Source organism: Anabrus simplex, chromosome 5, assembly GCF_040414725.1.
Source record: "Anabrus simplex isolate iqAnaSimp1 chromosome 5, ASM4041472v1, whole genome shotgun sequence".
NCBI lineage: Eukaryota > Metazoa > Arthropoda > Insecta > Orthoptera > Tettigoniidae > Anabrus > Anabrus simplex.
Window position 1 is genome coordinate 44,945,969 of NC_090269.1, and position 26,903 is coordinate 44,972,871.

General features: G+C 38.6%; 1 protein-coding gene across 1 annotated transcript in view; it reads left to right on the forward strand.

Moving 5' to 3' along the window:
- Non1 (nucleolar GTP-binding protein 1) overlaps positions 1-26,903 on the forward strand; it is a 178,992-nt gene that overhangs the window by 144,957 nt on the left and 7,132 nt on the right. Inside the window, exon 12 of the mRNA XM_067147951.2 lies at positions 18,154-18,291. Coding sequence (XP_067004052.2) covers positions 18,154-18,291 — 138 coding nt within the window. The remainder of the gene's footprint in view (positions 1-18,153; positions 18,292-26,903) is intronic.

Genomic DNA, 26,903 nt, shown 5'->3' on the forward strand with positions numbered 1-26,903 from the left:
CTATAGGTACTTTAAGGCAGAAACAGGTTCAAAGGACATTCTAGGAATCATTAATGAACAAGGGGAGTGTGTATGCGAGGATCTTCAAAAGGCAGAAGTATTCAGTCAGCAGTATGTAAAGATTGTTGGTTACAAGGATAATTTCCAGATAGGGGAGGTGAGTAATACTAATGAAGTATTAAAATTTACCTATGATAACAATGACATTTACAGTAAGATACAAAAGTTGAAAACTAGAAAAGCAGCTGGAATTGATAAGATTTCTGGGGATATACTAAAGGCAGTGAGTTGGGATATAGAACCATATCTGGAATACTTATTTGATTGTTGTTTGGTTAAATTAAAGGAGGTATACCAAATGAATGGGGAGTTGCTATAGTAGCCCCTGTGTATAAAGGAAAGGGTGATAAGACATAAAGCTGAAAATTACAGGCCAGTCAGTTTGACATGCATTGCATGTAAGCTTTGGGAAAGCATTCTTTCTGATTTTATTAGACATGTATGCGAAATTAATAACTCGTTTGACAGAGGGCAGTTTGGGTTTAGGAAAGGTTATTCCACTGAAGCTCAGCTTGTAGGATGTCAGCAAGATATAGCAGATATCCTGGAAACAGGAGGCCAAATGGACTGCATTGCGATTGACCTATCTAAAGCATTTGATAGGGTAGATCATGGAAGACTGCTGGCAAAAATGAGTGCTATTGGACTAGAAAAAAGTGTGACTGAATGGGTGGCTATATTTCTAGAAAATAGAACTCAGAGAATTAGAGTAGGCGAAGCTTTGTGTGACGCTGTAATAATTAAGAGGGGAATTCCTCAAGGCAGTATTATTGGACCTTTATATTTTCTTATATATATATATATCAATGATATGAGTAAAGGAGTGGAATCAGAGATAAGGCTGTTTGCAGATGATGTTATTCTGTACAGAGTAATAAATAAGTTACAAGATTGTGAGCGGCTGCAGGGTGACCTCGATAGTGTTGTGAGATGGACGATGGGCAATAGTATGATGATAAACGGGGTTAAAAGTCAGGTTGTGAGTTTCACAAATAGGAAGAGTCCTCTCAGTTTTAATTACTGCATTGATGGGGTGAAATTTCCTTTTGGGGATCATTGTAAGTACCTAGGTGTTAATATAAGAAAAGACCTTCATTGGGGTAATCGCATAAATATGTTTGTTAATAAAGGGTACAGATCTCTGCACATGGTTATGAGAGTATTTAGGGGTTGTAGTAAGGATGTAAAGGAGAGGGCATATAAGTCTCTGGTAAGACCCCAACTAGAGTATGGTTCCAGTGTATGGGACCCTGACCAATATTACTTGATTCAAGAACTGGGAAAAATCCAAAGAGAAGCAGCTTGATTTTTTCTGGGTGATTTCCGACAAAAGTGTAGCATTACAAAAATGTTGCAAAGTTTGGGCTGGGAAGACTTGGGAGAAAGGAGACGAGCTGCTCAATTAAGTGGTATGTTCCGTGCTGTCAGTGGAGAGATGGCGTGGGAGGACATTAGTAGACGAATAAGTTTGAGTGGTGTCTTTAAAAGTAGGAAAGATCACAATATGAACATAAAGTTGGAATTCAAGAGGACAAATTGGGGTAAATATTCATTTATAGGAAGGGGATTGGAATAACTTACTAAGGGAGATGTTCAATAATTTTCCAATTTCTTTGTGATCTTTTAAGAAAAGGCTAGGAAAACAACAGATGGGGAATCTGCCACCTGGGCGACTGCCCTAAATGCAGATCAATAGTGATTGATATTAAGTAATGTAAAAGTAAAATGTACGATTGGTTAATAGAAAATCCGTTTTATAATACCTCTGAATTCTTAGAAATGCATAATGTTAGTATTAAGTTTTAATAAAAGTTGTATGTTCATTTAGCCTTAGTAATATTAAGTACTAAATTATTATCAGTTGATGAAGCCTGTTTCATTTTATATGGTCAATGGCAAATAAAAGTTCTTGATTCTTTTGTGCGTTTCAAGAGAAAGTCCAATGAACTGGAAGACATAAAAAGCAATGTTTAAAAAGTAGAGGAAAAGCTGGACGAGAAAAGTAAAGGGATGGACGAAGCGGAACAATATAGCCGCCAAACTGTCTGATTTTGCTTGGCGTCCCAGAAGCACCTGGTGAAAACGTGGACACTAAAATAATTTCAACTATTAAAGAAAAACTGGATATAGAGATTAATATGTTGGACATTGACCGTTGTCATCGCCTAGGTGTTCTGAAGCGAACGACGGCTGATGTGATGTGGTTGCCACGGATAAATGCCCTTTGATTATTATTTATTTATTTCCAAAGAGTCCATACAGACCTCTCCTCCAGCTTAGACCCTGTGTTGTTAGTAGTGAACAAATTAAATCAATAATACAGTTATGAGTAATGAACAAGCTATGATAGGTGTATTGGGCCCTCCACGCAGTGAACACTGCCCGGTGGAGCCTGTTGTATTCGGCGATTGCCATAGAATCGCGAGGCTACTCATGATACTATAAGGATTTTGAACAAATAATAATAATAGCTCCTACCAGTAGTGATAACTGCTGGGTGGAGCCTGGTGCTAACCAGAAGACTAAGAAATGTTACGCATCTTGATTAGGTTATGTAACATGAAGAGGTAAAGGGAAACTAAGGCAAATGGCTACTGCAAGTGACACCTGGCATTGACCCATATCTTCCTTGCCTGAGTTGGCTAGTCTGGTATTACGATACCACTCCTAGCGAACTCTGACAACACCACACTTTCCGCTGAGTGGATTGACTTTTCTGCTGTCTCAGGACCGTACTCATTACCATTTAAATTCCTTTCCACGTGTGTGTTTACATACTCATTTCTTACCTCACCACCACATGCTGATCTCACTTTTCTTTCGCATAATTTCTTCACAGCACTTGGGAATATATTCAGTCTACCCTTGATGTTCCATTCTTTGGAGAGTTACGCAATAACTTTTGGTTTATTACCAATTCTACACATTTCTTGTTGGTTATCACTTAGGAACTTTTTCCTTAGCTTCCCTTTTTCTACATGCTCTCCTACTAAGTGTATGTCATCTGACCTGTTCCTGCATGGAATACATGGTGTATTATCTTTCCTCCTGGTCCACCCCTTATTCTTGTGTAATCCCATGAGCCACCAAGTTAAACCCCCTCTTTGCCTCCTATCTCCAATTCTTATGCTAATATTTGTAACAACACTACATTATAACCGTCAACTCTACCTTGGTGGCTCCAAAATCTTTCCCAATCGTTAGTGGTTGGACAACACAGGACCTTCCAAGAAACTACTGAAATGAATTACTTACCACTTAGTCCTAAGAAGAGGAAGCGTGCAAACAAACACTCGGTCCTAGAGGCTATGTAATCAAAACCAAGAGAACGTACTGATAAAAGGAAAAGACAACTTAAAAATTTAAACTAACTTTAATGAATCAGGATTTCAGTTATCAAAGGACAGTAATAACCTTCGGGCTTACAATACGATGATTAAAGGAAATGAAGAAAATGATCATCACACTAAAAGAAAAGATAATGTAACTTGGGTCGACCCTTGAAAATACAAGAAATAATCCTTATGATCACAATCCTTGAAAACCGAAATTATCAATCAATTAAATTAGTTGAGTTGCGGTGAATTAAATAACGGTAAGCTGAGACTTGTTTCTCGACACTCCTGATATGAATTTAGTGAAATAACCGAAGGGTAAATTAATGTTACCAAGTTTTAGGCGAAATAGAACAAAATCATCAATAAATTAAAACATGGGAAAGGAAGACGTATTTCAATTTTAGGATAGAAAATCGGAGTACAATACGAGTCCTCACACCGGATCAAAGATACAATCGACAGCCATCAGCTGTTTTTATCAACACAGGCAGTCCATGTTGTTTACAACGGTTCCCAAAGAAACGAATCACGTGTCACGATTAAAACATGGCTTCCAAACATTATCAGATAGACATTAACCAAACAACTCCAGCTTACCGATTTTCATCTGTGATCCACCGAATAACGCTTAACTAAGTGTTACAAGAAGTTTTGAAATGAAAATTTACAAACACATGAGAAATCTGAGTCCCGATTTTAAGAAAAATTACATCTTATTAACGCCAGAGTAGGGGCTACCGCGTGATCAACGGAATTCCTCTTGATAACCGTAGTTTAAAACATACTCCCAATTCGAATCTTTTAACCTTTCAGTCCAAACAAAATATCTTGAGCATTCTGGAGATACCTCAGTAGGAAAGGGTATTCATGCAGATTTCATCATGCAGGGTACTTACAGTTTCTCCGAAGTAAATATAACATCAACCACCAATCCAACCAGAATTTGTGGCCGGTTGGCCACAATCTTAACCGGGGTCAATATCAGCCTCATCTCGCTCCCTTTCTCTTCTTATTGATTAGGTTTCTATTAAAAACCAAGTATCTGCGACTAGGTTCCAATACTTTTCCTTCACGATCTCAAACAACAACTAGAAAAACAAAAACAACCACACATCCATTGTCGTGCTCGATCGATAATTCTCCGTTCGACCCAGTAGTTCACGGCGCACTCACAGATGGCAGTTGAACGCAGTTCAAATGGAACACTCAGTCTGACAATCACCGCCGAGCGCTCGTCAACGGTATTATTAGTAAGAACCCGCTTCTTATGAATCGTGTACAATTCCATCGGGCCTCGAACGACCTTTAAATAATTTTCAAGTCCATGCATACTCGAAATGGGTGATATATATGCATACGCCATACATTGGAGACCTGGAATACCTTTATTCTTTATTCTTTTTCTCCAGATCTACAGTAAATTACCCCATTGATCTGTTAAGTGAGAAGAATAACATGTACAACCTAAAAGCCAGAATAAATTACACTAAAATGAACAACACTGAATAAACTGCATTCTTTCTCCCCATACATTGGCATATGGCCTGTGATCAACCCTTATTGTTGATCCCATAGGCCATGGCAATAGGCAAAAATCAGTGTAAAATAATAATAATAATAATAATAATAATAATAATAATAATAATAATAATAATAATAATAATAGAATGGCATAGTCGGCACTTTGAGGTTTACAGGCCTCTACATTCCCTTCTGGCTGAACTCGCGTAACTGGCGCATTCCATGACTTCTATTTTCCATTCTCATTGACCTAGTCCAGTACGCTGATTCAGCCACAACATAACACCACGGTCCCGTTTGTGTGTCATTTCCTCACTCCACTCACATTATCGTAATTACATAATCAAACAGCAGGCCTCGTCCTTTCCTCACACCGTATTTACAATTTACTCTCTTGCCATGATCCACTCTTCATATAGTAATTAAATCTACTTATCATAATATTAAATTATATACTCACAATATACCCTCACCTCTTACCATCAACCGTCAACCACATCATCACTACACCACATATCCCTCAGACTTATAAACTCAGATCTCTCTATGACCAACCCACATACCACGTCGATCATCCTCTTATAAATACAACACATTCGTTCCAAAAACAATTGATCCAACAATGACTTACACACTTAGCCACCATCACTCCCATCACATCATCTTCATATGACACTACCTCTCTTTTCATCTGTCTCTCTTTCCTTCCAACTTTCACTTGCTAACTTTTAGCCATCATTATCTCTTTTATCAGCGCTAATATCCTTCATATCATACGTTTAAACAATCAAGGCACCACTCCGCCCACTTCATGGCACTACCTCACTTGTCATCTACCTCTCTTTCCTTCCATCCTTCACTTGCTTACTTTTAGCCATCATACCTCACTTATCCTCGCTCATACCTCACATATCACACGTTTAACAACCAAGATACTGCTCCACCATTCAGTTACATTTCACTAATAATTACCCACACTTCATTCTCTATCAATACAGCTCTCTTACCATCATAACACACTTTACCAATATGTTCAATACACTAATTCCACCTTAATATCATTTCAACACTCGCAATACATTTCAATATAGCAACTGTGATATCTAAACAACTCCAGTTCGGTCTCCTTATACATTTCCCTAATAATTACCCACACTTCAGTATCTATCAATACATCTCTCTTGCCATAATTACAGCTGCAAAACACCTTCAACCAATAATTTCATCATACCAACACACTATCAATTTAAAAAAAAAAAAATCATTGGTTTATATCTGCCTAATAGAACACTTACCGTTATAACACACTTAAACCACACATTTTTACACAACTAATAACACTTCTAATTCGTCATCTACAGATTTTACAATACATCTTGACCATGATTACACCAATTCCACCTCCTCCGTGATACATTTACTATTAATATCATTACACCACTCACTATACATTTCAATATAACAACTGTGATAGCTAGAGACATTGCGTTTCATAAATCACATACTTTTACATAACCAACTTAAAAACACCTCTCTCACTTTAAGCCTCCACCCTGTTTTCACCACTATTCCCTTATTTATCACTACTTTTTTTTAAACATTTTTACTTTGTGTTACAGTACCCTCATCCTTGCTTATCATTCCCCACATATCTCTTAAACTCTTGCTCCTCCCTCTGGACATATTCTGCTCTAGCTTCTTACGGGCTGCCTCTTCCAATTCTCTTTTACTCTCTGTCTCCATTTCTTCCCTGTATTCACTTCTCTGGCTGTCTCAATAGCTGCACCTCTGGTCTTTCTTAATCTCGCCCCCTTATCCACTACTCCTTCCTTGTCACTGTTTATGATCCCACTTTCATTTTGCACCTCTCCCTGCCTTTCCTCATTCATCTTACAGTTTCCCTTTGACTTTTCCTTATCACCTTCTCCGTCTTCTCTAACAATGCTGTCTTCAACTTGTCTTACCTATTGACCATACTCTTCTCCCTTACTTCCTCTTGTTTCAACTCTTTTAGATCCAATAATTTATTCACAGTCCAAATTCTACTCCAGAAGCCGTTTGTCACTACTAGCTCCTGTCCCCCTATGAATGCCCTCAATCCTTGAAGTCTAGCTCGTATCATATGTTTTTTGAGAATTTTTTCTTTCCTTATCCCTTCACATCCCATATCTCTCTTGATCCATATTTTCTCCCTCTGAATGTTACCCACATTTCCAACCACAATATCGGCCATCAGCGTGAAAAAGAGTTGAACATTAATAGGCCTGTTGCCTTTAACTTTCCCTATTCTCTCCACATCATCTATGTCAACTTCACTAAAATTAATTTTCATTTTCCCTTGAATTAAGTCCACCACTTTGCAAATTGTAAGCACTTTGTCCTCTCTCTTCTCCTCAGGCACACCATATATAAACAGTCATTTCCTTCTATATTGTGTGCTGGCTTCCAATTCTGCTTTAAATTTCAGCGTTTCCTCTTCTAATCGTCCTATCTTTTTTTGTTCAGTTGTGCAACTTCTTGAGCGTTGTTCCTCACTTGGGATGTTGTATATTCAGCCTTTTCCCGAAACCATTTCTTCATTCTGTCGAACTCCCTCGTTTACTCCTGTGTCATATTCTTAAGTTGCTCGAATGGGCAGACTTCTTTGACCACCTCTCTAACTACCCTCTTGATCACTTAAGTGTCTTCCCAACTCATATTTCCACTGCCAGTCGGACCAGGGTTCAGTTCAACTCCCCCGATCCACAGCATTATAATAATCACCGCCACTGCCAACTTCATCTCTCCCTTCTTTCCCATTTCGGTTTTATATCCTCCTAATTTCACTAATTCTTGCCTCCTCCTTCCCTGCCATCTTCCTATGATGGACCTGTATTGCTCCACTCCAATCATCTTCTAAACACACTTCACTACTTCCCTGCACTCCACTCCTGCGCTCCCCTCTCCTTGTAGCTGGTCCCTCCACTCAACACGACTGCTCTAGTCGGACGCTTAGGTTATACTGACCTGGACTACCTCATAAAATAAACTCAGAGAAGCTCTTTTCCTACATTCTTCCAACCATCATTGCCTATGTATATCCTTTATTCTAGCTATTAGCGCTCCCTGACTGCTGCTTTCTTTCCATTTCCTTGTCTCAAACCAGATACAGTAGAACCTCGATAATTCGAAATCGGTTAATTCAAAATCATGCCTAATTTGAAGAAGGTCTCGTTCCCGGAAACATGAGATACAGTTTTGCATGTTATTTAAATTGTTTAATTCGAAATACGGATAATTCGTAATTCGAAGTACAATGTCGGCTCCATTACCGAAATTCAGAGTTTTAATTCAAAACTGCCTTTACATTTTAAAACAATAGTAAGTTACAGAGTAATTTCAACTCGAAATTTATCCGCGTCATAATAGAACGCGTATTCCGGAATGTGGAGGGGTAGCTTTCCATACTTACACTCACTTCGGTGGGTCTACAGTGCGCTTCATGTTTGCTAAGTTGAATGAAATCGGAGTTCTTTTGTATTCAACCTTTTAAGGAATGCCGTAATATCACGCAACAGGCAGTGTGCAGAAAAACAGAATCCGCGAACACTGGCGATGCTGACAGTTAACGAAAAAACGTGGCTCATATAATAAATTCGTAGGCACCTAACAATATTCTCATTGGCGATGAAACTGCATGGCTTTATTTTAATGCGAGCGTAAACGGTCTTATGGTTTTAAAGGAAAAAGTGCCAGCCGGGGAATCGTACCATACAAGAGTGGGGGATGGAGGTCATTGTAGTGCGTTGCAATGCACAAGGATCATGTAAGAGAAATGCAATCGATGCACATGGAAGCGATAAACTTTATTCCAATATAATACCAATATAATGGTCCGTTATTGGACATTATAAATTTTCCAGCTAACTCATTCTTGGTTGCCTGCGTTTCGCCTCGTGTGCTAAGTTAGGCTCGTCAGTTGGGACTTAGCACACCACCCAAGACGCAAGGCTAGTGCATACCGTGGAGGCCACTGCATAAGCTATTTGAAGCCACCAGCAGTGCCAATGCACTATGAGAGCTATGTCTCATTTCCAAAAATAGATGCCTGCCTGGCCATCAAATGATGTAGATGTTGATTCCCATAGGGAACCTAAAATATTTGTCCTGAATGAGTAAATTTATAATACCAATATAATGGTCCGTTATTGGACATTATAAATTTTCCAGCTAACTCATTCTTGGTTGCCTGCGTTTCACCCTCGTGTGCTAAGTTAGGCTCGTCAGTTGGGACTTAGCACACCGCCCAAGACGCAAGGCTAGTGCATACCGTGGAGGCCACTGCATAAGCTATTTGAAGCCACCAGCAGTGCCAATGCACTATGAGAGCTATGTCTCATTTCCAAAAATAGATGCCTGCCTGGCCATCAAATGATGTAGATGTTGATTCCCATAGGGAACCTAAAATATTTGTCCTGAATGAGTAAATTTATAATACCAATATAATGGTCCGTTATTGGACATTATAAATTTTCCAGCTAACTCATTCTTGGTTGCCTGCGTTTCGCCCTCGTGTGCTAAGTTAGGCTCGTCAGTTGGGACTTAGCACACCACCCAAGACGCAAGGCTAGTGCATACCGTGGAGGCCACTGCATAAGCTATTTGAAGCCACCAGCAGTGCCAATGCACTATGAGAGCTATGTCTCATTTCCAAAAATAGATGCCTGCCTGGCCATCAAATTTATAATGTCCAATAACGGACCATTATATTGGTATTATAAATTTACTCATTCAGGACAAATATTTTAGGTTCCCTATGGGAATCAACATCTACATCATTTGATGGCCAGGCAGGCATCTATTTTTGGAAATAAGACATAGCTCTCATAGTGCATTGGCACTGCTGGTGGCTTCAAATAGCTTATGCAATGGCCTCCACGGTATGCACTAGCCTTGCGCCTTGGGTGGTGTGCTAAGTCCCAACTGACGAGCCTAACTTAGCACACGAGGGCGAAACGCAGGCAACCAAGAATGAGTTAGCTGGAAAATTTATTATGTCCAATAACGGACCATTATATTGGTAGTATAAATTTACTCATTCAGGACAAATATTTTAGGTTCCCTATGGAAATCAACATCTATAAACTTTATTCCCTCGTCATAGGAAAGTTCGATAAGCCACAATGTTGTAAGGGCTTCGGGCACTTTCCATACCAGTACAAGGCATCTAAAAATGCAACCAGTAATGAAATCCAAAAATAATGCATTTGCACAGGGGAACCAGCATAATTTATCCTAGTCTTTGAATTGTGTTATTGTTTTTTTTCTTTTTTTTTTTTTTTTTCTTTTGCGTGAGGTTATGTTTGTCAGTGATTTATCCAAGTGCATTATTTGAACATTGTAAATGCACCTTGCTGGATACATGTCGGAAATAGTTTTTTTCCATGGCATTTGAAAGGTTTAAACCGTGAATCGAGGTGATTGCATGAATTAATGAGTCTTAGAATACTTTGTGACGCGGCAAGTGTTTACATTTCTGAAGTACGAGAGAAGTGCCATGGCGGGAAATCGTATAATGATAGTCATAGGAAAGTTCGATTTTAAGGGCATCGGGTACTTTCTGTGTAAATACAAGGCTCTAAAATGCATACAGTATAGTAATACAATGATTAAAGCACTTGCACATGGGAGCCAGCATAGATTTCTCCTCGTCTTTGGATTGCGATTTATTTTTCTTTCTTTCGTTGCGTGAGGTTATGTTTGCCAGTGAGATATCCAACACTGTAAATGCACCTTTTTGGATATATTTTGGAAATAGTTCTTTTTACATAGTATTTGAAAGATACAAACTGTGCATCAAGGTTAACTGCATGCAGTATCAGGCCTTAGAATATTTTGTAACGCAGCAAGGGTTGGTACTTCTGGATTGCGAATTGGCGGTTAATTCGAAATCACGTAATTTGAAGTCCGATTTTTGAGTCTCAACGACTTCGAATTAACGAGGTTTTACTGTATAACCCATTCCTACATTTTGAAGATAGTTTTTGATTTTTGCCAACCAGCTCTCTATAGACATATATTTTCCTTGCTGTTTATATGCCTCATGTACCACTCTGCCACCTTCCCCCTGTTTCAGTCTCATCCATAAGTTCAACACACTTCTGATGCACTCTACTTCTATGTATTCACCGCATAATACCAACACCCCCATATTCGCTGTACACTGATGTAGACCCATAATAACCTTGTTAAATTTATAAATAGTTTGGTTTAATGTATCCTTTTTCTGATAGTCCCCATAATTCCACCCCATATAATGCTCTGCTTAACAGTAATGCCTCTAATACTAATCTCAGAATCTTATATATCCCCAGGAATTTTGCCATTAATATTTTAACCGTAGATAGTGCTGCAATCCCTCTCTATTTTGCCCTCTTAATATGGTCTTCCCACCCTCCTCTTCTATTTTTTTTTTTTTTTTTTTTTTTTTTTTTGCTAGGGGCTTTACGTCGCACCGACTCAGATAGGTCTTATGGCGACGGTGGGATAGGAAAGGCCTAGGAGTTGGTAGGAAGCGGCCGTGGCCTTAATTAAAGTACAGCCCCAGCATTTGCCTGGTGTGAAAATGGGAAACCGCGGAACCTCTTCTATTTAACAGCACCCCGAAGTACTCTATTTTATCTACTTCTTCTATTCTTTCCCCCTGTAGTATCCAATTCCTCTCCTTATTTCTCCTTTTCTTTTGAATAATTATCACCTGTGACTTATTACTGTTAATTTCTAAAGCCCACTTCCCCGCTAACTCCGACAACTCCTTCAAACTTTTTTAGACCCCCTCCTGTTAAGGCCATAAGAATAACGTCATCTGCGAATATCATTCCTGGGATCTCTAGCTTTTGTACTTCGGTACTGCCCATTTTGTTCCCGCATGCCCTTCCAAGATATCATTTATGAATAACAGAAATAACAGTGGTGAAGGTTTACATTCTTGTTTCATCCCAATCTTACACACTGTACTCTCACTGATTACATTGGGCCGATGACCTTCGATGTTAGGCCCCTTTAAACAACGAACCACAAGCACTGATCACATTTTTTTCTATCTTGACACAACAATATACCTTTTGGTATATCGCCTCGATCGCCTGTATCATCTTCCTAGAAACTCCCAATCTACCTAATTTCTCAAACAGTGCCTCCCTACTGACCGTATCAAATGCTTTTTCGAAACCTTTGGTTATTAAGTTCTTGTGGTACCAGGATCTTGACCGCATCTGAAGGGATAAATGTCAGCTAAAAGTCACGCGCTTCCTCCTGGCGGAATTGCTCATGGGCACCAGGAAAAATATCTTAAATCGTGCACGTGATCACTTTGGTTTAAATCGTGTTTGGAGCCAGGATGGTTGCATCGTTGTGCTGTGTGACAATGGATGAAAAGTGTTTATTTCTACAATGGTACAACGTGTTAGTCTAATGTAAAAACGTGAGTGAGCATTGATACGGACTCATTACTGAGACGCATTAACGCATAATGTTGTAGTTTTAAGTAAATGTGTGTGTATGTATGTGAGTGAAAGTGATTGTACCCCTGGAAGTACTTGTGGAGAAAATAACGTGAGTAGGCAGAAGTATTTCCTAGACTATGGCTAGTCACAATACAAGTGTTGTTTCTACCGATTGCAGTGACCTTGATGTCAGTGACCCGGTCCCATCCCCTCCCCAGTCGCCCCTCTCACCCTGCCCTTCAACAGCGTTAACGGTAGACAATCTTGGGGAGAGTCTTGCAAGCTATCAGTGAGCCCTGCAGTGTTGTCATATTAACGCGCTGTCGTTAATGGCTCACATTGCCGAAATACAATCCCTCTTTCATGATAGTAATACCTTGCACTGCATATGTGTAACTGAGACTTGGTTATAACCCTCACTACAGTCAGGCCTTTTTGAATTAAATAACATGACTTAACATGTAGACCGTAGAAAATGTATAGGAGGAGGGTGTCCTATTTACTGTCGTAATGATCTCAAAAGTACAGTAGTGGCTACTTCAGACCAGACAATTCCCTATCGATCAGAATTTATGTTTGTAGAAGTTTCGGCCAACAATCAAAAAGTACTAATCGGAGTAGTTTATAAAACCCCAGACATGACACATATCTGACCTTGAACTTTGCTTAGCCAAGTTAAATCCACTGTACGAAAATATAATTATACTTGGAGGTTTTAATACAAATCTGCTGACTCGTTACATTTACAAAATATGTTCTTTAGCTTAGACCTCCACATCCTACCTCTAAATGCTACTAATCATCTACATACAGTAAACCGGATGACTCACACTTTGATTGACCTGATCATAACTAACAATCTTCAGAAAGTTTTAATTCACGCACAGCTTGTAGTGCTTGCTATTCATTAAAGATGGCAAAATATGAAAGTAAATAAACAACATGTAGGGAGATAAAAATTCTGGACAAGGAAAGAACACGACACGAAGCATATTATCTGTCGTGGAACGATATTTTACACGTGGATGATATTGATGTGAAAATAAATTAATTATTTGGTCTGGTGTTAGAACTGTGCGACAGATTTGCTCCCAAGAAAGAGATCCGAGGACCATCTTCTTCGTAGTTGCCTAGTGAGATTAAATCAGAAATGGCAAAGCGTGACTCATGGTACAGAAGGTTTAAATGAAAGGGTGATGCTAATGACTTCAAAAATTACTATGTTCTCCGCAACAGGGTTAAACAGTTAATCAGAAACAGTAAATATAAACACACATGTCAAGTGTCGAAATGCAAGAACTCTACAGAAATAGGGAAACAATTACAAGCGATAGGTATAGGTCGAAAGTTATTAATGCAGGCGCCGAATGTATCCTTTGATGATTTAAATTTACACTTCATGTCGGCCAAATCCACTGTAACAGCAAATAATAATAATAATAATAATAATGTTTCCTCTATGTCAATTCAAGATACATTTGTGTTTAAAGAGGTTGGTATAAATGACGTAAAATGAGTTATGTATTCTCTCAGAACAAATGCTGCTGGATACGATGACATACATCTGTCTTTCAACAAATATATCATAGGCGCCATTGTGCTGATCGTAACGCACATTATTAACTATAACCCAAGGAATTTTCCCTACGGTGTGGAAGGATGCTCTAGTCATTCCAATTCCAAAAAAGAAGGCACCAAGTATTCCTTCAGATTACCAACCACTTTCTATTCTACCATCCCTGGAACGCCTGGTACACGAGCAAATTCTTAGATACTTACATAAATATGGTTTACTCGAATCTTACCAATCAGGCTTTAATAAAAAACATAGTACCATGACAGCTCTGCTGAAAGTGACAGATGGCGATAGATATGCAATGGACATCAAACGAGTGACAATACTTTCTCTTTTAGGTTTCAGTAGCGCATTTCATACTGTCGATCCAAGGTTGCTTCTTTCCAAAGTACAGCCCTTAAACTTTAGCCAGAAAGTGTTGGAAGTTTCTATTCTTGCCTCACAAACCACAGGCAGTATGTGGTTGCAAATTATAATCAATCAACCTGGCGAACAAAAAATATTGGTGTTGCACAAGGGTCAGTCCTGGGCCCTCTCCTGTTCACTGTATAAATGATGTCACCAGATCAGTTAAGCTCTGCAAGCACCATCTTTATGATGATGATTTGCAAACTAGAACTAATAATATACAACAAGCAATATGGAATGTAAATACTGACCGTGAGCTAATTAATGGCTATGCAGTTAAAAACAACCTTCAATTAAAACCCCATAAAATGCAAGCCATTATCATCGGTACATCAAAGAATCTTCACATTTTAAAACAAAATTGTATTCCTCACATAACTTTAAATAATACTGTTATACCTTATTATGAATCAGTTTCTGACCTTAGAGTTATTATAACGGAAACTCTATACTGGTCAGTGCAAGTTAAGAATATCTGCAAAAAGGTGTACTTGGCTTGCACCCCTTAAAACGGTTCAGAAATGTATTCCCTCGGGCACAAAAAATTCAACTTATTTAGTCATTATTTCCCATTTTTGACTACTGTGATGTATTTTTTATGGATATAACAATTAATTAAGCTTGAAACTACAACACACTCAAAATGCTTGCCTTAGATATGCTATGGATTTACGGTATGACGCTATAGTATCTCCCTACTATAAACAATTATCTTAGTTACGACTAGACGACAGGCATAAACTACATTCAAATACTCTTGTGTACGTGGTGCTTTTGGAAGACATCCCTGCTTATCTCTCCAGCAATTTTCTTCGCCTTTGTTCTTTACATCTCCATCATATATGTAAATGGGACGGAGTTTCTCATAGTGTTTTGGCACTGCCGGTGGCTCCAAGTAGCCAACTAGCCATGCGTCTTGGTAGGGTGCTATTTACCAACTGATGAGCCCAACTTAGCACAGTGGGGTAAAACGCTGGCAACCAGGAATGAGTTAGCTGGAAAATTTATATTGTCCAATAACGGACCATTATTTTGGTATCTCCATGATACTCAGTGTCCCTCCTAGAAATACCTTTCCACCGAACAACCACATACCATCGATCATTTACTATCATCGCTTTGGGATGGTGGAATGCTCTTCCCAAAGACATCAAGGATGCTGCATCAAAAAGTATATTCGAAACCTCTTACCAGTAGTTCCTTGTTAAGCGATTCCAGCAAGTACCAGTATGAGTGGAACGAGTGATTGTGTGTGTTAAATGATATTATGAGATTATTGTACAATTAAATAAAATATTGGGTTAATATCATAATTTAATTCAATTAAAAACATCCGTACTGTATTTACCGATTGGAAGTAAACATAGCTAGTAATAATTACTGTATTTAACTTAGATCTAGTATTGCAAGAATACAATTAGTTAAATTTCATTTAATATTTTTATTAAGTTTACTAGTATTTTTACTTTTGTATTTCTTTTGTTGTGTATTGAAATTAGTATTTTTTCAAATCTGTATTATGTAGGCAGTTCCTCCTCTCTTTCTTCTTTGTGTGCATATATTCATATTTTTGTCTTAAACATTAGTGTTATTATTTGTAGTTACTAGTATTCTAAGTTTATCAGTGTCATTGTATTAATAAATAGTAATATGTGTGTGGTTAAGTTCGCTGCTAGGTGGGGGCTTCATTCATTCATTTGTATCATTTGTGTTTGTTCAGTTCTTAGCCCGAAGGCTGGTTGGTTTCTCCACAGCTCACCATTAGCTGTCATAGAAGGCCTAGGCATTACTGAAGGGATGTACTAGGGAAATGAGGAGTGAGGTAGTTTCCCATTGCTTTCCTCACTGAGCCAGAAGTTGCTGTTCCATATAATTCTGCCAAGCCCACTGAAATGCATGCACCAACCGACCCTGTGAGCAACATTCTCACACCATTCATAACAGAGACTGGCTGCATAAGGAATGGCATTACTAGCATCGCTCATACCTCAGTCACTTTCATATTGTCAAAGCTAAGGATAAGACTGTGACAGATCAATGAAAGTAACAAAAATTGTTCTTGCCCGTACCAGAAGACATAGTGCACTGTAAGCACTAGGTCTAGCCAGTGAAGGCGTTGAATACACCAATGGTCTCGTTTAGACCCGTTATTGAGAGAGTATCCTCAAAACTCTACCCATCTTCTTCTCTAACGAAATGTGAAAGACACAGCATGCTTGAACTATTTTTGTATTTTCTTAAGTGTAGAAAGTAAACGAAGACGTGATGGTCCATATTTATTACTTACACTGTGTCGGTGGCTCCAAGTAGTCTACGCAGTGGGCTCCATGGTATGCACTAGCCATGCGTCTTGGTGGTGGTGCTATTTACCAACTACTCAGCTCAACTTAGCACACTGGAGCAAAACGCTGGCAACCAGGAATGAGTTAGCTGGAAAATTGATAATATCCAATAACGGACCATTTATATTGGTATTGCCTTAGAGATTGCAGAACTGAATACACATACTTCTGATACAGAGCACGCATCACTTTGTGTGCGTTTGTGTAGAGAATGTACAGCACCATCAAGCAAGTGAGAAGAAAACTACAATAGTAAAGTTATCAGAAGTATTCAAATGTTTATTGGAGAGCTTTTCTGATACTATTTCACATTTTTTGTACCAAGTGGAGTATATTTCATGTTTATTTGTGCAATTCGTGTGATAAATCAGTTTTCACAATATTTTGCGAGTTCATTTTGCTAAAATACGGTACCTAGAAGGTCATATCTAGCCAAGAAAGAAGATATGAAAAAAATTAATGCATATCGCCCTTACCAAAAAATACGGCCCATAATAATAAACAATATCTTTTCCGAATTTTAATTCAGGAAATATGTTAGTAATTTGTGGGTATTCCTAGGGGTTTTCGATAATACAGACTGCTGTCTGACCTGCAATGAACTAAGTACCGCTAGGCCTAGGATAGTGAAAGTAAAATCTGTCTGCAAACAAATAAGGGCTGAAGATATGCAGGATGAGGAAATTAGACAGAGTACATCTTTCCTTCACTTCTGTTTCTGATTCTCGCTTTGAAATCAGTCATTAGCACTGTGCTGTCCATACTGTTGGCCCTGACTACGATGCTGCTCAGCACTTCATTCTCATTTGTACCCTCACATAGTGAATAGACTGAGACAGTTCTTGTCCTAATTCCTCCTACTCCCAGGATGGTACTATAGAAAATGAGATCGATTCATGGTACAGCAAAGCTATTGCAGCTCCCAGACAGATTATTCTTTACAGTGGTCTGTTCTAAGAACAACTTTGCTGTACAGGAATGAAAGCTGGTTGGTCTCCGAATATCTTATTCATAATTTAGAAGTAACGGACATGAAAGTAGCGTGAATGATCACTGGTACACAGATGGTAACAATGGCAGATGGGTACTGAGAATGGGGAGATACGGGTTAAGTTAGGAATTAATTCGACAGACGAAGCTGTACACACAAACCAGCTCGATGGCAGGGTCATGTGATGCAAGTGGAGGAGGATAGGTTACCTAGGAGAATGACAAACTCTGTCATGGACAGTCAAAGAAGTAGAGAGAGGCCAAGGCGATGATGGTTAGAATCAGTTTTGTAATGATTTAAGAGGTATGGAAATGAACAAGGCCACAGAGCTAATTACAAATAGGGGCTTGTGGAGGCATTTAGTTAATTCACAGATGCTTGCAGAATGAAAATTATGGGGCATAACAGTCTATAATGAAGATATTTATTTCAGGCACACTTCACCAGAACACCGAGCAGAGTTCGATCACTTTCACGACCACCATTGAAGAAGATGCGAATGGATTCTGAGAGTCGTTCCAGGAGTATGTCACGTCCACCAAGAGACGAGATGGGCATTAAAGATGTTACAGTAAGTTTATTATTTAGCTTTACTACATTAACAGTCAGGTTATCCTTGATTGAACCAATCTTACAGTGCAAACCAATGACAACGTGAAAATATTGGTTCCCAATTAGATTAGTTCCTTACCATTTATGCTCTAGAAGACAAAATAAATTGTTAGGGATAATTTTAAATCAGTATTAGAAACTCTAATGAACTCTTCACAGATTTGAATAACACTTGTTTCCTGTGTGTATTGTATAGACAGTAAACTACTCCCTGTGCTGAGTTTCACAATGGGTAATTTAGAAGGAGGAATATCTACAGGGTGCATAAAGACGTGTTCAAATATTGGACAATTACTATTTTTTAAATATTTTTAATCAGCTGGTAATTGGGATGCAGTAGGGAGTGGATGTTATTGAAATGTCATCTTTTTTTCCCTTTACATTAGAACATTGCTGAGTAATATAGAAATTCATTCTATGATACACCGGTAATGAGAATAATTACATGTTTTTATTTTTAATTTTTTTGTGCATTTTTTGCTAATTTTTAATGATCAGTCATTATTTCATCTTGTAAGAATGTTTTAGTTCAATATAGTGTTTTGAAGAATTTTTTGATCATTTAAAATTTTTTTTTTTAATTCATGCATGTGTGTTTTATTGTCAAGACTGATAAAAATCCACAAGTAGCAATATACATTTTTCTTATATCGGGTTGAAGTTGCCAAATATCTTTCATGGCCAAGCAAACTGCCCAACAGTCGTTGGTAACTAAGAAAGCGTTGGAAGCGTTAGGAAAGTATTTATAAATACGAGTTTTGTGTTTGTGAGATATGTACAGGAACACAATACAGAACTCTGATTAGCGAAAGGTATTTCCTAACGTGTCTAAAGCACAAGGAGTACACCAGCCTTAGCACTGCCCCTACAGCCAGTCATTCACCCCCACGTATCTCAAGGCCAAGAGAAAATGGAAAGGAGAAGGGACTGGAAACAGATAACTTTTTGCTTTAGTACAGATTTATCCTCTCAAGTGTCTACTGTAGTTCTATGTGTGATAAATGGCAAATTTAAACCACAAAGTTTATCTTTAAATTGACTAGTCAATTAATTTGGAAAAGACGTGTTTACAACAGGTGGGCATATTTTATTTTGTAAATTATGCAGTAAATTTACAGGTAATCATTTCTGTAAAAACAAGAGCTGTCAGTGAATAGAACAGGGATATATTTTTGTAAAACCATTGTTACATAGTCACCAGAATTCACTTTGGTCAAGTATTTTAGTATTTTTTAATTATTTTATGGTATTTTTTTCATAAATATACAGTAAGGGGATTTTTATTGATCATTTTCAGTCATTTTTTTATGTCGTCACCATCTGTCCCGGGGTGATCACTTATTTGCTCTTAAGAATTGATTTTACTCCCCCTTGAAAGGGATTGTATATACATTGATGAGAAAAAAGGAAACCCCTCAAACACTTCAAGATATTTGAGAAACTGAGATATAAAATAACTGTTAAAATTTCTTGTACTCTTCTTATGTACTGAACTTACCTCCTTAATACAAGTTTTTATTGACCACTGGGGACCATCCCAAATTTGTGTTATGTACCTTAAAATGACTGCCCGTCACAAAAATGCAAATCTTGGCATCCATACCTTAATTGTTACCTCCATGTGTGAGGGAGGGAATTCTGACATTCTATTCTATTAAACAGCACTTACATTAGTGAAGATGCCGTTGAGCTCAGAATATGCTGCTAGGGCAATAACGTTGGTTAGAGATTAGATGCAGCTTGATTTACGTGGCTGAGTTGTTAGACTGTGCTCTGTCAACAATTTTTCATACTATGCAGAGGTATTGGGACTGGATTCATATTGCAAGGAATCAGCTTCATTTTCCGTATCAAAATCTAATCACAGAGAGTTACAATAATTGAAAATCTTCCACCTTTTTGATACTTTTTATTTGCTTTTTAGCAAATTTTTATTTGTAAACAGTACATGTTTCGTTCTCACTTGGGAATATCTTCAGCTGTTGTTAAGCTTAGGTGAATCGTTAAGTTTCTGAACACATTATTTGCAAGTACATTGATTCTCTTAAAGACTACTGGAATACAAATTAAATTAAAATGATGTAAAAACAATGTGGGGGTTAATGGGTTAATTAAATGAGACTGGATAATTACATAGTTGGTCAGCTTAAAAACTATATCTATTCATTGGAATAGTTGTTAAAAGTTTCACTTTGTTACATTAAAAATGTCTGTTTGTCTTCCGGTTAAAAGGTTTTAAAAATGATTGGCTTCATGACACTGCTCAAATTGTTGTTGAATGTTTTTTCTTTCACTCCTTTCAGGTAAGCTGTTATTTATTATGAGCTTGCTTAAAGTACCCTAAATTTAATCTAATGTGGAACTTTGAAGCTAATTACTGGTCAATTTTTGGAAAGGGAGCTTCGTCTCAATTTCTGAAATGAAATGAAATGAAATGAAATGAAATGAAATGAGGAAATAGGAATTTGTTTTTGTAATGAAAACATGTGTCTTTACATAATAACTTAATGTATAAAATGGTTCTTTACCTTGCTGTTGTTAGACTCCAATTCTGCTGTGACCCTGGAGGGGGAACGTTTGATGCCGCTTTACGTCTAGCATAGTAATGGTGTGTGTATTCCGTTCCTGATTCAGAATGTTTGTTTTTTCCTAGGGAATTAACACTATTGTAATTAAAGAATTTTTGCTTTGTATTATTGCTGGTTGAATACGCGATCTTATAGTTATATTTTCTAAACAAATTGGTTACTGTATATACGTTGGGGTTATTGAACGTGAATTTGGCGTATTTGTCTTTTTTTTTTATTTCGGGTGTTAGATTAGTTTGTAATTTCTGTTTGAATTTACCGATTATTTTGTTTATTATTTTTAGTTCAAAACCGTTGTATTGGGTTTGTTTGCGAATAAAGAGCAGTTCTTTTTCTTGTTCTGTGTGTGTAAGGGGTATATTAAACGCTCTATATATGTAACTGTAGTAAGCTGACCTTTTTTGCAATTCCGGGTGCAATGAGTAGTTCTTTATTGTAATGGGAGTAAAAGTGGGTTTTCTGTGTATCTTGAAGACAAACTCTTCCTTTTTCTGTGTTATATTTATGTCTAAAAAATTTATGGAGCATTCTTTTTCTTTTTCTACTGTAAACTTTATTCTAACTATAAGATCACGTATTCAACCAGCAATAATACAAAGCAAAAATTCTATAATTACAATAGTGTTAATTCCCTAGGAATAAACGAACATTCTGAATCAGGAGTTTACAAATTGAAGTGTTATCAGTGTGAAAAAACTTATGTCGGACAAACAGAGCGCAGTTATACTGTAAGATACCTAGAGCATGTCAATGCTGAAAGACATAAAAAATATTCCGCAATGGGCCAACACATGAGTTCAACCGGACATCAGTTCACAACCATAGAGTAGGATTTAACTATATTGCGTAAAATAAACAAAGGAGTGCTTGTAAATACATTAGAAAATCTATAAGTTTATTTAGAACAGAGAAGCAATCAGGACACTAACCTGAATGAAACAATTGACAATAGAAACCCTATATTTGAAGGGATGTTATCATCAAGTCTTGAAACTTTAGGCAAAAGAAACAATACAGACATTAAAAGGATAAATAAGACCGATCCTCCGACATTTTGTACATCCCCTCTCCCCACCCCTTCTAAAGCCGAAGCCGTGACAGTAAGCGACACGCCTCCTCCCCCCTCCGCAGCCTTGCCTCCCCGAAAGGAAGAGCAAACAACGGAACACACACATTATTACTATACTAGACGTAAAGCAGCATCAAACGTTCCCCCTCCAGGGTCACAGCAGAATTGGAGTCTAACAACAGCAAGGTAAAGAACCATTTTATACATTAAGTTATTATGTAAAGACACATGTTTTCATTACAAAAACAAATTCCTATTTCCTCATTTCATTTGAGAAATTGAGACAAAGCTCCCTTCCCAAAAATTGACCAGCAATCAGCTTCAAAGTTCCGCATTAGACTCAATTTAGGGTACTTTAAGCAAGCTCATAATAAATAACAGCTTACCTGGAAGGAGTGAAAGAAAAAACATTCAACAATAATTTGAACAGTGTCATGAAGCCAATCATTTTTAAAACCATTTAACCGGAAGATAGACAAGACATTTTTGATGTAACAAATTGAAACTTTTAACAACTATTCCAATGAATAGTTATAGTTTTTAAGCTGACCAACTATGTAATTATCCAGTCTCATTTCATTAACCCATTAACCCCCACATTGTTTTTTCATCATTTTAATTTAATTTGTATTCCAGTAGTCTTTAAGAGAATCAATGTACTTGCAACGTAACGTGTTCAGAAATTTAGCGATTCACCTAAGCTTAACAACAGTGAAGATGTTCCCAAGTGAGAACGAAACATGTACTGTTTACAAATAAAAATTTGCTAAAAAGCAAATAAAAAGTATCAAAAAGGTGGAAGATTTTCAATTATTGTAACTCCCTGTGACTGGATTCATATTCTTGCAAATCAGGTTCTGGTGGGAGGAGGTCAACTTAGGCAAAGGATGACTCTTTCTTGCACTTCCAAATTCTGCTTGACCAGAAGTCGGCTTGATCAGGTATGAGATGTAGATGTCAGTGAGTGGGCAGTCAGGTAAAGGTTACATGATGCTGAACTTTACTCCAGAGGATCTGCTATTGGCCCAAAACTGACGCATGAGCATCAACAGAGTTGCTCACGTGTTGCAAGGGATCATTGGGACTTGGTTTAACAACAGTGAGGAACAGTTTTCTTCATGGATGAATCTCGGTGTAGCCTCAGATCACCAGATGGATGAGAAAAAGTGTAGAGTAGACTTCAAGAAAGATATTCTTAATGCAACTGTTCTTAATGGATAGCTTTCTATGGTGGTTCTATAATGGTGTGGGCAGGCATCTCCTTGTCTGCCTGAATAGAGCTCATCTTTGTGGAAAGTGGGTCATGTATGGCTCGCTGTTACATTGAAGAAATTCTGCAGGAACATGTTCTTCTGTTACCATTGATGCTTTTACGGCCCATAGAAAGGAAAGGCTTAAGCATTGAGATCGTATGTTATAGAAAGCTAGGAAACAAGTCTTTTCATTCGAGTCCATTTTGTCAGCATATGTATGAGTGTTATGATTCCAGCCAACCAGTGGTCAGTCTTCATTGTGAAACTGCATGTTTAATTGTCAAGTAGCAATACATCCTTAAACAACTGTGGGAGTTAATTTGGAGAAATAGAAGGTCCCATTAGATGGACATCAAAGAAATGTTGTCCAGTTAGGTGATCTCGCAAGATTTTGCACCGTGCATTTATTCCTCACTGAACCCTAAATACTACCTATCTTACCTAAAGGGAAGTAGTACATATACTGGCAGTTGTCTGTTATATTTCTGTGAAATATTGATCATTCCAGAGTGTCAAGTCAGGTACATCCTGCTACCGTATGTGACAGTAGACGGTACTACCTACGACTGTCTGGCCGAGTGTTGGGCGGCTGTTACCAACAAACCTGACAAACTAAGGGAGAACCAATGGCTATGGGTAGAGGAGTTCATCCTTAGGGGGCTTGTTGAAACCATTTGTGTAGGTAATGACACATAAATTCAACTGGAAGCTGCTGCCTTGCAGATGTGGCAGGGGACTGTTAAAGGCTAAGGACGATAACCCTGACAGAAAATCTTCTCTAATGTTAGGCCTAGGAAGTCAGTTGGAGAGTAACTGCAATCGCTTTCAACACTTATACAAGCCTCGGATGTAAACAAAGAAATCAGAGTAGACAACAGCACCCGCAGACCCACGCCAGGTATGATGGCTTACAGCCTGATGATAGGCCAAGCCTTGCGCTTGTGCAACAACCCTGGAGAAGACAACACACTCGAATATGAACAATCAATGTACTGAGTTTGACTAGGAAATGTGAAGAGTTAGTGGATATCATGGAAAGAAGGAAAATATCAATCCTAGGACTGAGTGAAACTAAATGGAAAGGTAAAGGGAAGAAAGAGTTGAAGTAAAACTATACCCTCTACTGGAATGGTAACAACAGAGAGATGAGAAATGGAGTAGGACTGATATTGTCTAAAGAATTAGATGGTATTACAGAGACCCAGTACATCAACGAGAGGATAAGGAAAGCAGCAGTTGAACAGACACTAGGAACACGACGAAGACCCAGTGCGGTGGATTTGGTCAAAACTAGCAAAAAAAACTGCCAGGAACTGGACCCGAGCCTCTTACAGACAACAAACATGTAGATAGATAGTTAGATAGATAGATAAGAAATGGGTGAGCCCTGTTTTCGCAGAGCTCCACACGTAGGTCTATGAAGACCCTTTGTGCCCCTTGAACGGGTTTGCCTAGTCCAGCCCTAGTGCTCCTATAAAGGATACCAGTGTCCGGATTTTGGCGTTCCTGATGTCCTCCAGGCTCACGAAGTGTGAGCCCAGGTATCGATGTCTAGTGCTTGCAAAAGCCTCGCACTGACATAACACATGCGCGGAGGTCTCCTCCTCCTTACCGCATCTTCTACACATCGGATCCTGGGTGATTTTCATGATGTGTAGGTGTCTCTGTAAGGTATTGTGGCCTGTTAACAGTCCAACTACCATTCTCATTCTGGTCCTATTCAAATTCGTTAGGACCTTTTTATAGATTTGACTAGGCCCTTTGATAAGTTCACGTGCCTGTCTTGCTATGGTTAACCTCTTCCAAATATCTAGGTGAGACTGGTTTATCCATTGGGATATTGCCAGTCTCACACTTCGGAGTGACACTCCCAGGAAGGGCTCTGGTCCTGTAAAGGAACCCATTGAGCCCTGTTTCGCTAGTTTGTCAGCTTCTTCATTTCCACTGATTCCTGTGTGCCCAGGAACCCATAATAAGGTAACTGAGCTAAGCTCACACAGCTGATCTAACATCCTTTGGCATTCCCATACCAGTTTTGATGTTGTTTTAACTGCACATAGTGCTTTTAACGCTGCCTGGCTATCACTACATATAGTGATGTGTCTTCTGTGTCCAGGCATTTTCCATATATTTAAAGCACAGGCTAGTATTGCGTATACTTCAGCCTGGAAAACAGTAGCATATTTACCCATAGGAAGGGAGAGCCTTGTCTTAGGCCCCCAGACCCCGGCGCCTGTGCCCGCCTCCGTCCGCGAGCCATCTGTGTACCATGTACAGCCCCCAGACTTAAGACGGGCCCCAGCATCCGCGGCCCACTCCTCCCTTGTGGGTATCACCACTGTGAATTTATAATTCAAATTAAAGCTAGGCTTCATCAGATCCCCGATCATCATTGTCATAGGGCAAGTCTGGTGAAGCCTTGTAAGAATAGAGGCATGACCTCTATTCGGGTTTTTGAAGGACCATCCTCCGAGTGACCAAAGGCGATAGGCACTCATTCCCGCTATTACCTTAACATATAAATGTAAGGGGGGAAAACCTAGGATGGCCTCCATTGCACATAATGGTGTAGTATCCAGTGCCCCTGTTATTCCTAGACACGCAAGTCTTTGGACACTGTTTAACTTGGTGCTCACAGTTTTACTCTCCGAGCCTGGCCACTAGACTATAGATGCATAGGTGATCGTGGGCCGTACAATGGAGATATAGAGCCACTGGACCACCCTAGGTCTTAGGCCCCAAGTCTTCCCGACGGCCCTGCGACAGGCCCACATAATCTTGCGAGCCTTATCCACCTTATGATCTATATGTTTCTTCCAACTCAGTCTTGCCTCAAGGATTACCCCTAGGTACTTAACCGAGGTTGTCTTAACTAATTTTTTTCCGAATAGGAAAGGCTCTGACAGTCCATCTAGCCTCCTCCTCCTGGTAAATACCACGAGCTCCGTCTTATCGGGATTAACCGACAAGTCTGTCTCGTGACACCATCTTTCCACCCTACGTAGAGAGCTCTGTACGAGTTCGGAAATCGTACTGGGGAAATTTCCTACCGCCATCAGGCTTATGTCGTCTGCATAGCCTTGGGCGTATATTCCTCCAACATTTAACCTGGTAAGTAGTTCGTCCACTACCAGACACCATAATGTTGGTGATAATACTCCTAACAAACATGTAAGAGACGCAAAGAAATAAGAATATAACAGTAATAAGGGCAAGAACTTAAATTTATTATGGAGAAGAAATAAAAAAAAAGGTTGCATAGGTAAAACAAGGGGGCCAAAAATCAAATAGCTAATATTAATAATATGTGGCCCATAATCAAAATACACCAGACTCATTGATTACAGCACCTTCACACATGCTTACCTTCATAAAAGACGTGAAGAAAAGTTTGGAATAAGGACATGGCATCTATATTAAATAATTGAAGAATATGAATTCAGGTGGGTTCAAAACATTTCTTTGTAGCACTTCGGGTCTAAACAGTCATAAGTTTAGGGAGTAACAGCACCTAATCATAACATTCTCCCTTTCAATTCTCCAGATAAGACATAAAACTCTCCACAATAAAAATCACGTCCCCCGAGAATACAATATCATTAAGTAAAAGAGCTTAAAATGGGAGAAGAGGGAAGGGTGCACCAAGCTCAAAAATTCTCAT